At 40.6% G+C, this 14,431-nt stretch overlaps 1 protein-coding gene across 4 annotated transcripts in view; it reads left to right on the forward strand.

The window, feature by feature from the left end:
* The window catches only part of CARMIL1 (capping protein regulator and myosin 1 linker 1), a 376,378-nt gene that overhangs the window by 309,057 nt on the left and 52,890 nt on the right, over nucleotides 1–14,431 (forward strand). For all 4 annotated transcript variants that reach the window (XM_040353821.1, XM_040353823.1, XM_040353822.1 and 1 more), the window contains one exon: nucleotides 6,114–6,263. In XM_040353821.1, coding sequence (XP_040209755.1) covers nucleotides 6,114–6,263 — 150 coding nt within the window. The remainder of the gene's footprint in view (nucleotides 1–6,113; nucleotides 6,264–14,431) is intronic.

Below are 14,431 nucleotides of genomic sequence, written 5' to 3' on the forward strand. Positions count from 1 at the left end.
CCTTGCGAGCTATGAATGAATTAAATCAATGGGAAAAACTTATGACCCAAGGAGAATCTGGGAAAGGGGGAATATCAAGTATCTACAAGATGTTGACAACCAAGATAGATTTAGGGAAACTGAAAATAATAGAAAGCTGGGAAAAAGAACTTAATCAAACCATATCCAATAAGAAGAAGAGACAGGTATTAGAATATGTCCAGGCTACTACGATGGATGCAAAAGTAAAAGAAACTAATTATAAGTTACTCACTAAATGGTACTATGTACCGATTAAACTGCATAGAATGAATAGTGAGGCCTCCCCCTTATGCTGGAGAGGGTGTGGGATGGAGGGAACACATGCCCACATATGGTGGCAATGCCCCCTCATACAGGTATATTGGCGGGAGATATTAGGACTGATAAAAAAAATCAGCGGATATGCGATAAGATATGACCCATGGGAATGTTTGTTTCACACTACAAGTATGTCCAGGAAAAAGTATAGAGGTTCCTTGGTCCCGTTTCTTTTGAACGGAGCCAAGGCACTAATACCTAGGAACTGGAGGGAAAAAAAAGCACCAACGATAGGGGAATGGCTTCAAGAAATTGATAAAATGAAAGTGATGGAGGAGCTGTGGTCCTTTAAGGTAGAGTCTGGGCTAAGATATGAAATGATCTGGAGGAGATGGAGGGATTTCAGGGCTGGGGGGAGGGGGGGGGGGGGGGGGGGGGAGGAGAGTCTGGAGGGGAATAGGGGAGACTGTGGATGGGAAACCTCCTGTCCCCCCCCTCTTATTTGTTTTTCCCCTTTTCTTTTTTTTTTTTTTTTTTTTTTTTTTTTTTTTCTTTTCCTTTTTCCCCTCTTATTTTTTTATATTTAAGTAAATACACAATAAGGGGAATTAACCCCTCTACTTTTCACTAGTATTTTAGATGAACTCCCTTTTCTTCACAATCCCATCGTGTTTTGGCGCACTTAAGTAAATACACATTAAGGGGAATTAACCCCTACTCCTCACTATATTTCAGTAAGATTTCGTGTTCTTTATTCTTTAGAAGAAACTGCTTTTAGTTTATTTTCTTTCTCATGGGGTAGTATATATTTTAATTTTTTTTTTTTTTTTTTTTTTTTGTTTATGTACACCTAAGTAAATACACAATAAATTAACCCCTATAGTTTAACCATTTTTCCTTTCTCTCCTCTTCTTGTTTTTCATAATTCACTCTTGTTATTATATATTTAAGTAAATACACAATTAGGGGAATTAACCCCTACATATCTCATTATATTTTAGTAGGACTTAATGTTTTTCATTTGGTCTTCACAGGGGAAAGTGTTCCCCCTTGTTTTTTTTTTTGTTTTTTTTTTTTTTTTTTTTTTTTTTTTCTTGATTGTTGTGCACATAAGTAAATACACAATAAGGGGAATTAACCCCCACTTTTTTTTTTTTTTTTTTTGTGTGTACACCTAAGTAAATACACAATAAGGGGAATTAACCCCTATAGTTTAACTATTTTTCCCTTTTCTTCTCTTTTTGCTCTTCATAATTCACTCTTGTTATTATATATTTAAGTAAATACACAATTAGGGGAATTAACCCCTACATATCTCACTATATTTTAGAGGGACTTAATGTCTCATTTGGTCTTCACAGGGGAAAATGTCCCCCCTTTTTTTTTTTTTTTTTCTTGATTGTTGTGCACATAAGTAAATACACAATAAGGGGAATTAACCCCCACTTTTTTTTTTTTTTCCTTTTTCTTTTCTCCTCCCTCTTCCTCTCGTTATGTCTCTCCCCTCTCCCGCTGTCCCCTCTTTCTCTCTCTCTTTCCCTATGTCCCTCCCCCCCCCCCCCACACACCCTGTGGGTATTGGCATTTCCCATGGACATGGAAAGGGAAGGATCGGCCCTGGGGCATAACGTGATGGAGAAATCCAGTAGTAGAATGTAGTAGTAGTAGAAGAAGACACAGTGTTTATATTTATCTTTTCTTCTTTTTTTTTTTAATCGAAGGGGTACATACCGAGACCTTAGATGTTAGTCTGTATATTGATTTTATGTTGTATTGATTGTATTGTTTTGTGAAAAAAAATGAATAAAAGTATTTGATAAAAAAAAAAAAAATAACAAAGATTTGTATATATTTTTCTGGTTTTAATATTCTTGAGATAGAATCAGACAGCAGAGTGATGGATTGTACACTACACACCTTGTGAAGGGCAGAAAGAATGAAGGCATTGTCTATGCTAAACGGACACTTATTTTTGTCCTGGACATCAATAATAGACAACAGCACAATAAGGGGCACACCAGAATCGGCATTGCTGTTGTGGAGCCAAGGTAGAGCTCACTTCCACCCCAATCTGTTGTAAACATGTCTCAGGATATTTTCCTTGTAGTTACTCTGACATACCCTGCGTCAGTGCTTGCGTTGTGATGGTGTGGTCTTGGGCAAAATGTGCTAATCAGCGCTACCTAATTTTCCTCCTTCTACAGAGCAATGTGATTAGACAGCAGTGGGGGGGAAGAGGGCACTGTTGACCACGCTATTCTCTAGGATACAAAATGCGACAAAGAGCACTTTGTCTCTTTAGGAACAGAGTAAAGAATATTTTGCCAAGTGAGGCTTCTTCTTTAACCCCTATTCTACCAGAATATGTTTTTTAACAGAGGATTGTTGGACTGTTATTTACTCAGTTAATTAGCTGCCAAGTGGCTGTTCCACCCTGCATACCCAGCTGTAACTCCATAACACTGTGGTGTGGTAGCACAGGCACTAAAATATGACGAAACACTGCTGATTCTGCTTTAAAATCTCTGTAATGTATAATTCTTGCATGCATAATGGGAACAACCGTACCCAATACCTCTTGTATACACAAATGAAATCCCATTGGTGCGCTGAGACTTTTGAACATCATGTATGTGGTTTTCCCAAGGCAATAATAGATTGGAGAATTTCTGAATCAACACAGAATGCTAGTTATCTATAGCCTGAATGCACATGTTTGATAGTCATGTAAATGTCATATCACTATAAATACCTTTTGCGCTCAACACAGGTAATTCCATGCTGAGCGCCCGCTTGGGAGGGTCCCAGGAGCAATACAAGAGGCAGATTTAAGCCACATATGTCTAAGAGCCACTGGTTCGGTAGTCAGCGCAACATTATTGCTAGAGCAATTAAGACTCATTTATCACATTTATGAATTGAATGGATACCTTTTTTATAAACACATTTTTAAAATGAATTAATTTTGAAAAACAGACGCTTTTTTTCATCCCAGACAGATATTCCAATTGTATATACAGATTTAACACCATAGTAAGGTAAACCTCTTAACATAGCTGGGTGTAATGAGAAAAAGAAATGGTTCCACAAAACATCATTCTAAAGTATGGCACCATACAATAGGCTTGTTATTAGATTGGAACAAGGTACAGAAAGGCACAGGCTGGCATAATGATTGCATGGTGGCATAAATATTTACACTGATTCTCTTTAGCATATTTTGCATTCATTGTTCGAGGAGACAATTGATATTGTTGCATGGATGTGCTATCTGTATTATTTTCTAGCACCAGAAAACTCAGTTTAGCATTGATCAGTGCTCTCTTTATGTGCTGGATATAATTAATTGAGTCAGTTGTTCATTATGTTGCTGCACCAGGGATTTTTTTTCAGGGGGAACTTGGGGGAACCAAGTTCCACCATCTCTGGCTCAGACCCTTTGGTGCCTGCTCACCACAATCACTTGTAAACACAGCTCTGCACTCTGTGTGTAACCCCCTGAACTCTACACTATGTATGTAATGCAATGCTGGTATTTAATGCCCCTTTAAGACCCTTCTACTGTTTGTGAAATTTGAATGGGGTTGTGGTTGAGTTCCTGCACCTATTTTTTGAGAAAAAAGCTCTGTGCTGCACAATTGCTCAAGGTAAGAGTCTGAAGACATATAGTTATTTTTTGCTATGGATTTATGTAATTTTCAATGACGTGTAACAGGTTGTCCATAATGGATTATTACACAATAAAATAACTGTGCAATTATCATTAAACAATGAGAGATGAAGACTCAACTGGTGAGAGGATTCATTTAAGGTTTAACTCCAGCAAATGGCTAAATCTACATACCGTACTCGTGAATTGTCCTGCAAAAAGGATCTGCAATTTAGTTTAACTTTCTGATAAAGATACCCCGCCAGGCTATCCAGCCATTCTGCACACTATACATCCAGAGATTGGAAAAAGTAAGAGCAACAGTACATTGATAAAGACATCCCTTTGCTTTCTTCTGTCTGGACAATCTATTCTAAGGCCATACTTTATACATTTTTCGCAGTGCAGTGGAGTCTGGCTCCATGTGTTGCCCCTTTCTCTTCCAGCCTATGTGCCACTGTGCTAATGATTATAAAAGGTGAATATTGGCTACTGTCATGACCTGTAGGTAAAAATACATTGAACTATTTTTTTTAACCACTTCAGCTCTAGAAGGTTTTACCCCCTTCCTGACCAGGCCATTTTTTGCGATCCAGCACTGCGTTACTTTAACTGATAATTGCGCGGTCGTGCGACACTGTACACAAATAAAATTGATGGCCTTTTTTTTTTTTTTTCAAATAGAGCTTTGTTTTGGTGGTATATGATCACCTCTGTAGTTTTTTTTTTTTTTTTGTGCTATAAACAAAACGACAATTTAAAAAAATATATATTTTTTTACTTTCTGCTATAAAAGAGATATTGAAAAAAATAAATTTCATCAGTTTAGGCCAATGTGTATTCTGCTACATATTTTTGGTAACCCAAATCCCAATAAGCGTATATTGATTGGTTTGCACAAAAGTTATAGCATCGACAAAATAGGAGATATATTTATGGCATATTTTTAATCGGACACCTAACTGACACACTTTTGACACTTTTTTGGGAACCAGTGACATTATTACAGTGATCATTGTTAAAAATAAGCACTGACACTGGATAAATGACACTGGCAGGGAAGGGGTTAGCATCAGGGGCGATCAAATGGTTAAGTGTTTCCTGTTTTAGATTTCGTACTGGGGGGGGGGGGGCTCACTGCATTGATCCATTTTCCTGATTAGCAGGAACACGAGATCAGTGTCCATGCCTGACAGAACAGCTCTGTCTCTGTGGGGAGCGATCGCTGGTGGCCGTCGGATTTTGCATCCGGCGGACCAGCTGATTTGCTCCCCTGTGACCAATTAGCGCACGACCGTGCCCCTCCCCCAATGGCTATTGTAATAGAACCGACCTGCCGCAGAAAATATGCGGCAGGCTTTCAGCAACTGATACATATTTTATGTGTTTCATTACTTTGTATTATTTAAATTGATTCTATATTACAATATAAATGCAGGGCACTTCAGATAAACAGTGCAAACAGAAAACAACAGTGTTTATCTTCACGTCGAAGGCTTTCATGTTTGTCGATGGAGCCTTCAGCTGATCACTATGTCAAAGCTGACAGAGCGATCACAAAATTGAGATCCAGTCTGGTTGGTTACTCATCAGTTGGGACCCAGCTGTCACAGTCAGGATTAAGTAGAAGCATTAATGCGAAGGGTCAGCTGCTGCACCTCAAAGGGGAGAACGCATATGAAAGTGTACTCTGCGCAACGTGTCATACAGGCAAATGTTCATATACAAATTTGGTGAAGGGGGTTAACACTCCATAATAAATAAAATTACTCCTTAACAAGGGACTTTTTAAAGGGTGCAAAGGCCTTCACTCCTACAGGTAAATAGCCCCTTACTGGAATCTTTGGATCTACCCCCAGGCTCCCTTTCAATCTATTGGCACCTATTCAACCCATTGGTACTATATGTTGGATTCATATTTGCCCTTTTTCTTCAGGGTGTGGAGATGTAGGCAAACAAGTCAGTAGAAGATTTGGGCCAGGCAAAAATTAGTTGTGTGTATCTTCTGCTCTAAACTTACCCTCCCAGTGTTAGTCTATTTTGCTTATGTAAAAGCAAAAATTTGATTTGATCTTAGAACTTTTTATTTATAATATATTCTCTGTTTTCTGTCATTAGTATGTTTTGTAGTTCAGATTAATTTACTGTGCATGCAGAGTATTCAGTAATGTGAACTCAATTTCAGGCTGAACATCTCACTAAGCGTGGAAAGCCTCTTCCGCATCAAGAGTCTCTCGAGATTGAGACTTTGGAGGAGAAACCCGCCAAGCGTTCTACCATTACTATTGAGGACCTCACAGAAATGGAGCGCCTGGAAGATTTAGACACTTGCATGGTGAGTAATATTTACTAACACTGGTGACCACCTTTGTTTGTATAAGTGGCTGGTTTTGTATGGGACATTTAAATGCTTGAAAGCAAGCCTGTAATAATAAAAAAAAAAAAATAGGCTTCCATTGCTGATCAGTTTCAGAGATGGCTAGTTGCCTGGTTAAATGCTCATCTAAGTTACTGACCCAGAATAATTATACAGTTTTGGAGTTCTGACTTCTCTTACTGCATGCATGTTCTAGGTCAGGGTATGAAGAGGATTTAAATTCACGAGCACACCCATGCCCACACAGTTTGAACTGGATAAACTGGTGTCTTTATTCAACCTTACCAACTATGTAACTATACTCTATGTAGAAGGGGTCTATTTATTATTATTTTCACACAAATTTCACCCAAGATTCACATTTTTTTCCAATTTAATCCAATGTAATAATGTGTGATTCTTGGATGAAAACATTGATAAATAGAGTCCTAATTATTAACACCAGTGGATTAACCGGACTGCTGGGAAAAAGCATTTTATAGTAGTGATCAGTAATGGCAGCCCCATATTGTTGTAAGCACTGATTTACGTTAAACAAATTCCTATTTTGTATGTCTTTTTATGAAACATTGGCATGATGGCAAGCATTGGTATAGTTTTATATGTCTTAACATGTAATAAGAGCCATAACAGAAGAATAAGATGAGAGGAGGGGAATGGCCAAACCTAATGGATTATTCAGACAGAACAGGATAAATGATGTATTATGTATGAGCTTTCCTTGTCCACTCAACTGAACTCAGAAAATACAGTAGAGGTTATTTCTGCTATTTGTGTTGATAACCCTAGCAAGTAAAGTGTGCAAATGTTGAGATTTGAAAACTGCAAGTCCACGGTGGTCTCAAAGAGTTTGTGATTCAAAATAACAATATCAAGAGAGACCAATAAAAAATGTGACTCTGTTTTTTAAATGATGAAAGGGTAAAAGACACCTTACCTAGTAGACTTTCTGTGCAAATCCAGTGGGAAAATAGTAGCATGCCGTCTGGTTTTGAAGCAAAATTCTCCAGTGAACAAGTGCATTGCTGAAGGCAGTACAATGTGTTAAAACAAAGCCATCATAGTACAATAAACTGAACTGTACTTGTGTTTTACATACTTTTTGCATGAAGAATATCTTTAATTCCAATGGATAGACAAAAATATTTATCTAATGATAATTTATTTTGATAGTTTGCATTAAATTTATGATGGAGAAAACACAAATAACAAATGCAACATATATTGAGCAACGTGGAGAAAAAAAGAAATGAATATACACTCTATCTGTGAAGAGACAAATGACTGCAGACTTTGTCTTTCAAGTGAGCTTTTCTTTCCTCTAAACCAGGGTTTCTCAACCTTTTTACCTTGGAGGAACCCTTGACAAAAAGTTTGAGATCTCAGGGGACCCCCAAAATTACATCTACAGCTCATTGAACATTTGTGTGATCAGCGATCTGTTGATATAACAACAACAATTATTTTTATAAATAGCATTAAATAATTTAATCAATATTAAAACGTACCTATTTAAGGTGAAACGTGCATTTGCTTTTTCTGTAGAGATGCTGAATTCTGGGTCCAACTTTAGATTAACCGTGTACATGGGGTCAGGAGGGCACAGTACACGTGGGGGCAGCAAAATTATGGAAATACCATGTAAAAGAACAAAATTGTTCCCCAATGTGGTGTTGGACCACCTTTTGGCTTTCAAGACGGCCTGAATTCCCCTGAGAATTGATAAATAAAAGCCTTGGTGTATAATGGAATCTGATACCACTCTTGATGCAAAAATCATTCTGGTTCTCACAGAGAACCTTGTTCTCCAAAATTGATAATGGTGGCTCGAGGTCCAGCTTCTGTGGCACCCAGGGAGTATGCAAGACTTTTGTCCAATTTTTAAACCATGATTTAAAAATACCAGCTGTGTGAATTGGAGCATTATGGTCTTGGTAAATGGCGCTATCTTCGGGGAAATAATGTCTGCACCATGGGGTGCACATGGCCAACCAGAATTTTTACATAGTCGCTGGTAGTGACTCTACCCTTCAAGGTGATGATGGGGCCTGCAGAAACCATGATTGCACCGCCACCATTTTTTACCACTGGCACAAGACAGTCCTGGTCGTAAGCGTTGATCGATAGTTCAGGATTTATGGGTGTTGCACCACACTCTCCTTTTCTGAGCATTAATATCGGTCACTAGTGGTTTGGAAAATTGCAGCTCGCCCATAATGTTTTGCTTATGAATTTCCCTCCGCACAGCTTTTGTGGACATGGGCTTTGGCAGACTGAGATTGAGCTCTGCAGTCACTTTTGCAGCAGTTTTCTTAGTCCGGGTCACAATCCTGCACAATGTCCTTTTGTCTTATGCACTTATGCTTATTAGGCAATGTTTTCCCACAAACTGTATGCCATAATTGCCTTTGATACTGTACCTCGCGACACCGCAAATTGGCAACATCAGTCACAGAGGCACCAGCTAAGCGGGCACCAAAATTTGCCCTCTTTCAAACTCCGTAAGCTCTGACATTGCTCCGTAGGAAAAGGAGTGAATGACGAAAGTGAGGCTTCCCACCTGTTAGTCAGCTGTCTCATCACACAGTAGAAGCAAAAGAATGTTGCATCAATTCCGCTTTCAATGCAAAATATGTCGTCACATTCACACCTGCAAATCATGTAGTGTTTCCATATTTATCCCCATATTTATGGAGGAGTAGTGTTCTCACTCTGGGACAGGAAAACAAAACATCTAACCTCTTCTCTTTTCCATAACATGGGGGGTGTTCTGTAGTCTTCAGAGATAACTGGCAACAATGCTAACTGTTAGCAGACAGACAGCACAGAAAGTTATTATTTCACAAAATTTCTGCCAGAATCAAGAGGTAATTTTGGCACTTACTGTACTTCTAACAAAGAACTTTCAATGAGTATATTTAACAATCCAAAAGGGAGCAAATAAGATAAATTAGTTGTAAAGCCAGCCATACATGTATTAAAATTCGGCTGGTTCAACAGGTACCGGAAAGATCAATGTTTGATTTACTGATTGACTTCTGTGCAGCCACCCTTTTGGGTTTGACTTGATCAATCAGTGCCGCTGGCTATAGTCAGCAAAGCTGATCAGTGTAATCTGATGTCTCCTCACTGTCAGAATACAATAACGCAGCGTTAAGACTTTCCACATCATGTGTGTGAATAGGGAGATTGGGTCAATGAATAAAAAAAAATATATTAATGTATAGGCTGCCTGAAGGATTTACAAATAAATTTATGATGATCTGATAAACAATACTGATACTCCAGACCAGACAATCAGAAAAACTGCTACACTACCAGTCAAGCAGACTCTGGAGATCCTCTTGGCTATAGAAGTTGACTGCCTGGGTACCAGATCATTTGTACCAACATCAATACCTCAAGATAACAATACCAGCATGATGACCCTATATGTCCAGCACCATCTTCCCACTTTCCTAAAATAATCACAAGACGTCATTACTATCTGTGAATGTTTTGAACTGTGTTAAGTACTGTAATGCACTGGTACTTTCTTGCATCAAGAATATGAAGTACACAGAGAGCCGTACATTTTATCCTCTAAAGGCAAAAGGTGACAGGGTTGATTTTTTCAGCAAGTAAATTGGTTCATGAATATCAGCATTGGACTCGGCCACTGTACATCTTTAAATTGCAGTCCTGGTTTCACCACAGATTTTCATTAAATGTCTCATGAAGGGGCTATACATGCTTTTAAAATTAACATTATAGTTTTACAAATCCTACAATTCAGGTACAAGACCGACCTGTTTTAACGGAACTACATTTTGTTTTTCTCTTACAAAAATCCCTTATTTTTTTTATTTTGTAAAGAAATTTGATTTGATTTGATCTTGCATCCCCACATTCCAGGCAGCATAATATTGTCATGCTTGGCTTCCTATAAGTGAATCTGAGGGGCCTGTCCTCTAGCCATCTAGATAAATGAAAGGCTATCATAGCGCCAGTGGCACAGCCTTGGGGCTCGTGAACTTTTTCACTTCATTAAGCCATTAGATCAGCAGCTCCCTTGTTACATATGCCATTGAGAAGACGGCACATAATAAATGCATCACTTTCACCTAATCCTTGTGGACAACAAACCTTGGTTAAATGTAGATGGACAGGAGAACAAAAGGTAAACCTTCCTGATATAATGTGAGTTATGCACCATATAAAATGCCACTGTTTTGTATGAACAAGTACTAACAGATCTGTATACCGTTTTTGTCATAAGAAAATCTTACTATTCATAAATTGTTCCGTTAAATTAAACTCATCCACGCATAGGCCAAATGGCAAATATTATGTATTGTTTTGTCTGTGAGATCTATTGCATAATATTTTTGCTTATCCCCAGTTTAGGAGTATTTCATACATGTCCTGTCAGCTTAGGGACTACATACATCCAATAAAGCATGCATTTAGAATTCTCTTTTGCTTCCAGGAAAAATTGTAAATTGCAAATGGCCCAGTACAAGTTCTCAATAGCCACAATATATTCTAAACATTTTATCATTTTATTACATGTTTTCCACTGGTAAATACAAATACATGTCTTGTGGAAAATGGAAATCCCATTGTACGATTTCCATTTTTATTGAAAATATATACAGTCTGTGCCCTTGTTCCAAGTCCATGACTATTGGTAGCAGGGGTGGATCCAAGTGGGGGGCAACGGGGCAATTGCTCCCCTCAAGGAAATATTGCTGACTCTGAGGCTGAGCGCGCCCCTAGAATTCAGAGCCCCCTGTACCTCCCCCAGCAGTTTTCCAGCCTCTTTCCTGCAGGCTGCTGCTTGAGTGAGAGGGAAGGGGATGTGCCTGACCCCCGAGACCGCGCCCGCCTGGAAGAGGGAGGTGTAACCAGCTGAGCAGAGGAAGCCGAGTGACTGTAAACTTCCTGGAGGTAAACTCAGTTAGCTGTACATCGTGGATTCGTTTACAGACACTTCTATGCTGAGTTACTGCAGCTTAGAATAGAGGAGCTGTTGGCTGACAAATATGATTGCATCTTTTCATGTGGCACAATGAGAAATTGGGCTCTTTAAATCATTGTGTATGCCCCCTGTGTGCCCTTCTGATCCTCCCAGTCTATGCCCTCCTGACTCCCCCAATGTGTGCCTTTCTGACCCCCCCCCCAGTGTGTGCCCTCCCCTAGTGCATCCTTTCCTGACCTCCCTGGTGTGTGCCTTCCTGACCCTGTACTGTACCCTCCTGACCTCCCTGGTATGTGCTCCTGATCTCCCTGGTTTGTGCTCTACAGACCCCCCCGGTGTGTGCCCTCCAGACCTCCCCCGGTGTGTGCCCTCCAGACCTTCCCGGTGTGTGCCCTCCAGACCTTCCCGGTGTGTGCCCTCCAGACCTTCCCGGTGTGTGCCCTCCAGACCTCCCCAGTGTGTGCCCTCCAGACTTCCCCGGTGTGTGCCCTCCAGACCTCCCCAGGTTTGTGCTCTCCTGACCCCCTCCTGTGCTCTCCTGACCCTGTACTGTGCTCTCCTGACCCCGTACTGTGCTCTGCTGCCCCCGTACTGTGCTCTCCTGACCTCCCCAGTGTGTGCCCTTCTGATCCCATACTGTGCCGTCCTGACCTCCCCAGTGTCTGCCCTCCTGACCCTGTTCTGTGCCTTTCTGACCTCCCTGGTGTGTGCTCTCCTAACCTCCCTGGTGGGTGCCCTCCTAACCTCCCTGGTGTGTGCCCTCCTGACCTCCTCCCCCCCCCAGTTCTGTAAGCAACACCTTATTTTCTGGCAGTGCCCCTCCCGAGACTAGACTCTGGATCCACCCCTGATTGGTAGTATGTATATTTCCTAGACGCTGGTGTATAACTCAAAGAATATTCTGAATTCTCAGTGGACCCATGTAAGCATAGCAAAACTGAGCTTGATTATGTTAGAAAAGAATCTGCATTCAATCTGTAAGCAGTAGTAAAGCATCAATATTTTAAAAATAAAAGAACATTTGAAAAAATTCATTGTGGAACTACCAACAAAGTTTAATAGGTATCTTAAGACGGTATTTGGAATGTGTAATTTGCTTGCAGTGGCTTCATATTCTATTTTATTAGATCATTTTTTAGGTCATTTTGTGTGATCAGCTATGTTCCTGATTTATTTTCTTCCTATCATGCCTCTGCCTGTAGGAGTCATACTGTCAGCCTTGCAATGCCTCATGGGACTTGTAGTTTTGCAACAGCTGGAGGGCTGTCAGTTTGAGACCCCTGCTCCTAAATGATTCAGAGACATACTTGGAGAAAGTGATGTGGGCAGATGAGACCAAAATTGAGCTCCTTGGCATTAACTCAACTCGCCGTGTTTGGAGAAAGAAAAATTATGCCTGTGACTCTAAGCACACAATCCCTACATCCAAGCACAGAGGTAGAAACCTGATGCTTTGGAGCTGTTTCTCTGCTAAAGGTAAAGGCCAACTTTTGCCGCATTGAGGGGTCAATGGACGGGGCCATGTATTGTAAAATCTTGCATGAGAACCTTCTTCCCTCAGCCAGAAAACTAAAGATGGGTCGTGGATGGGTCTTCCAGCATGACAATGGCCCAAAACATTCTGCCAAGGCAACAAAGAAGTAGCTCAAAAAAAAGCACATCAAGGTCATGGAGTGGCCTAGTCAGTCTCCAGACCTTAATCCTATAGAACAGTGGTCCCCAACCTGTTTGGCACCGGGGACCGGCTGCATGGAAGAAAATTATGCCACGGCCCGGGGGTGGAGGGCACATGGGGGGGGGTAAGCGATTTTTTGCTGGCTATTTGCTGGGGCAATGGCTTCAGTCATCATGGTTGATATGATGTCAGGATGATTAAAGCGCATTATTTTTATTATTACATTGGAATATAAAATAAAATAGTTCCACTCACCATAATGCAGAATCCGTGGGAGCCCAGATGCGGATTGTCCCTTGCCACCGTCACCTGCCACCAGATGTAGCTTGCCACGTCGCCTGCCACCAGATGCAGCTTGTCACTTGCCACGTCACCTGCCAGGGCCACCAGATGTGGATTGTCACCGTACTGGTGCAGCACTGGTCCATTTAACACAGACAGGCCGGTGACCGAGGCAGGCACAGTGAGGGCAGGAGAGCAGTGAGTGGGGATGGGCAGTGAGAGATGTCATCTCTCTGCTACCCGCTGCTGAACCTCCGACATTGAAGAGGCTCGGCTGTGAGGGCGGAAGAGCAGTGATGCAGGGAGGTTGGAGAGAGATGTCATCACTGCTCGCCTGACCACTCGCTTCTCTCATCCGCCCGGCCTCCAACTTACTCATGAACCTTGCCCACTCGATTCTCTCATCTGCCTGGCTTTCTCATCCACCCTGCCCCCGGCTTTCTCATGACTCCTGCCCGACGTGGCCCGGCTGTACAGAAGCCAAGACCCGGTGGTTGGGGACCCTTGCTATAGAAAATTTATGGAGGGAGCTAAAAATTGGAATTGCCAAGAGACAGCCAAGAAACCTTAAGAATTTAGAAAAGATCTGTAAAGAAGAGTGGACCAAAATCCCTCTTGAGATGTGTGCCAACTACAAGAAATGTCTAACTTCCGTGCTTGCCAACAAGGGTTTTTCCAAGTCATGTTTTGCTTGGGGATCAAATACTTATTTTACTGACTGAACTGCAACTTAATAAATAAATATATATAGATATATATCTATATATATTTATATATATATATATAGATATATATCTATATATTGATAGATATCAGTCGGCCACAGTATCATGACCACTTACCGGTAAATTGAATAACAATGATCTCATTACAATGACATCTGAAAGTGGGTGGGATATATTTGGTAGAAAGTGACATGTTGCCCCTAAAGTTGATGTGCTGAAAGCAGAAAAAATAGACAAGCCTAAGGATTTGTGCAACTTTGACAAGGCCCAAATTGTAATGGCTAGACAAATGGGTTAGGGCAGGTATTTTTTACTTGTTATGGATAGAGGAATTTGCTAATTAAATTGTGATGAGCAGAAGAGTCTATTACTATCTTTCCTCTTCTTTCTCTAACTTGACTAGTCCGTCTGTTTTACTTTGCTGTAAACTATTTTTTCCAACTTAATTTCTTAGAAATGTGTTAGCTTTTTTTCTTGTTTATTT

Source organism: Rana temporaria, chromosome 5 (genome assembly GCF_905171775.1).
Source record: "Rana temporaria chromosome 5, aRanTem1.1, whole genome shotgun sequence".
NCBI classification, from domain to species: domain Eukaryota; kingdom Metazoa; phylum Chordata; class Amphibia; order Anura; family Ranidae; genus Rana; species Rana temporaria.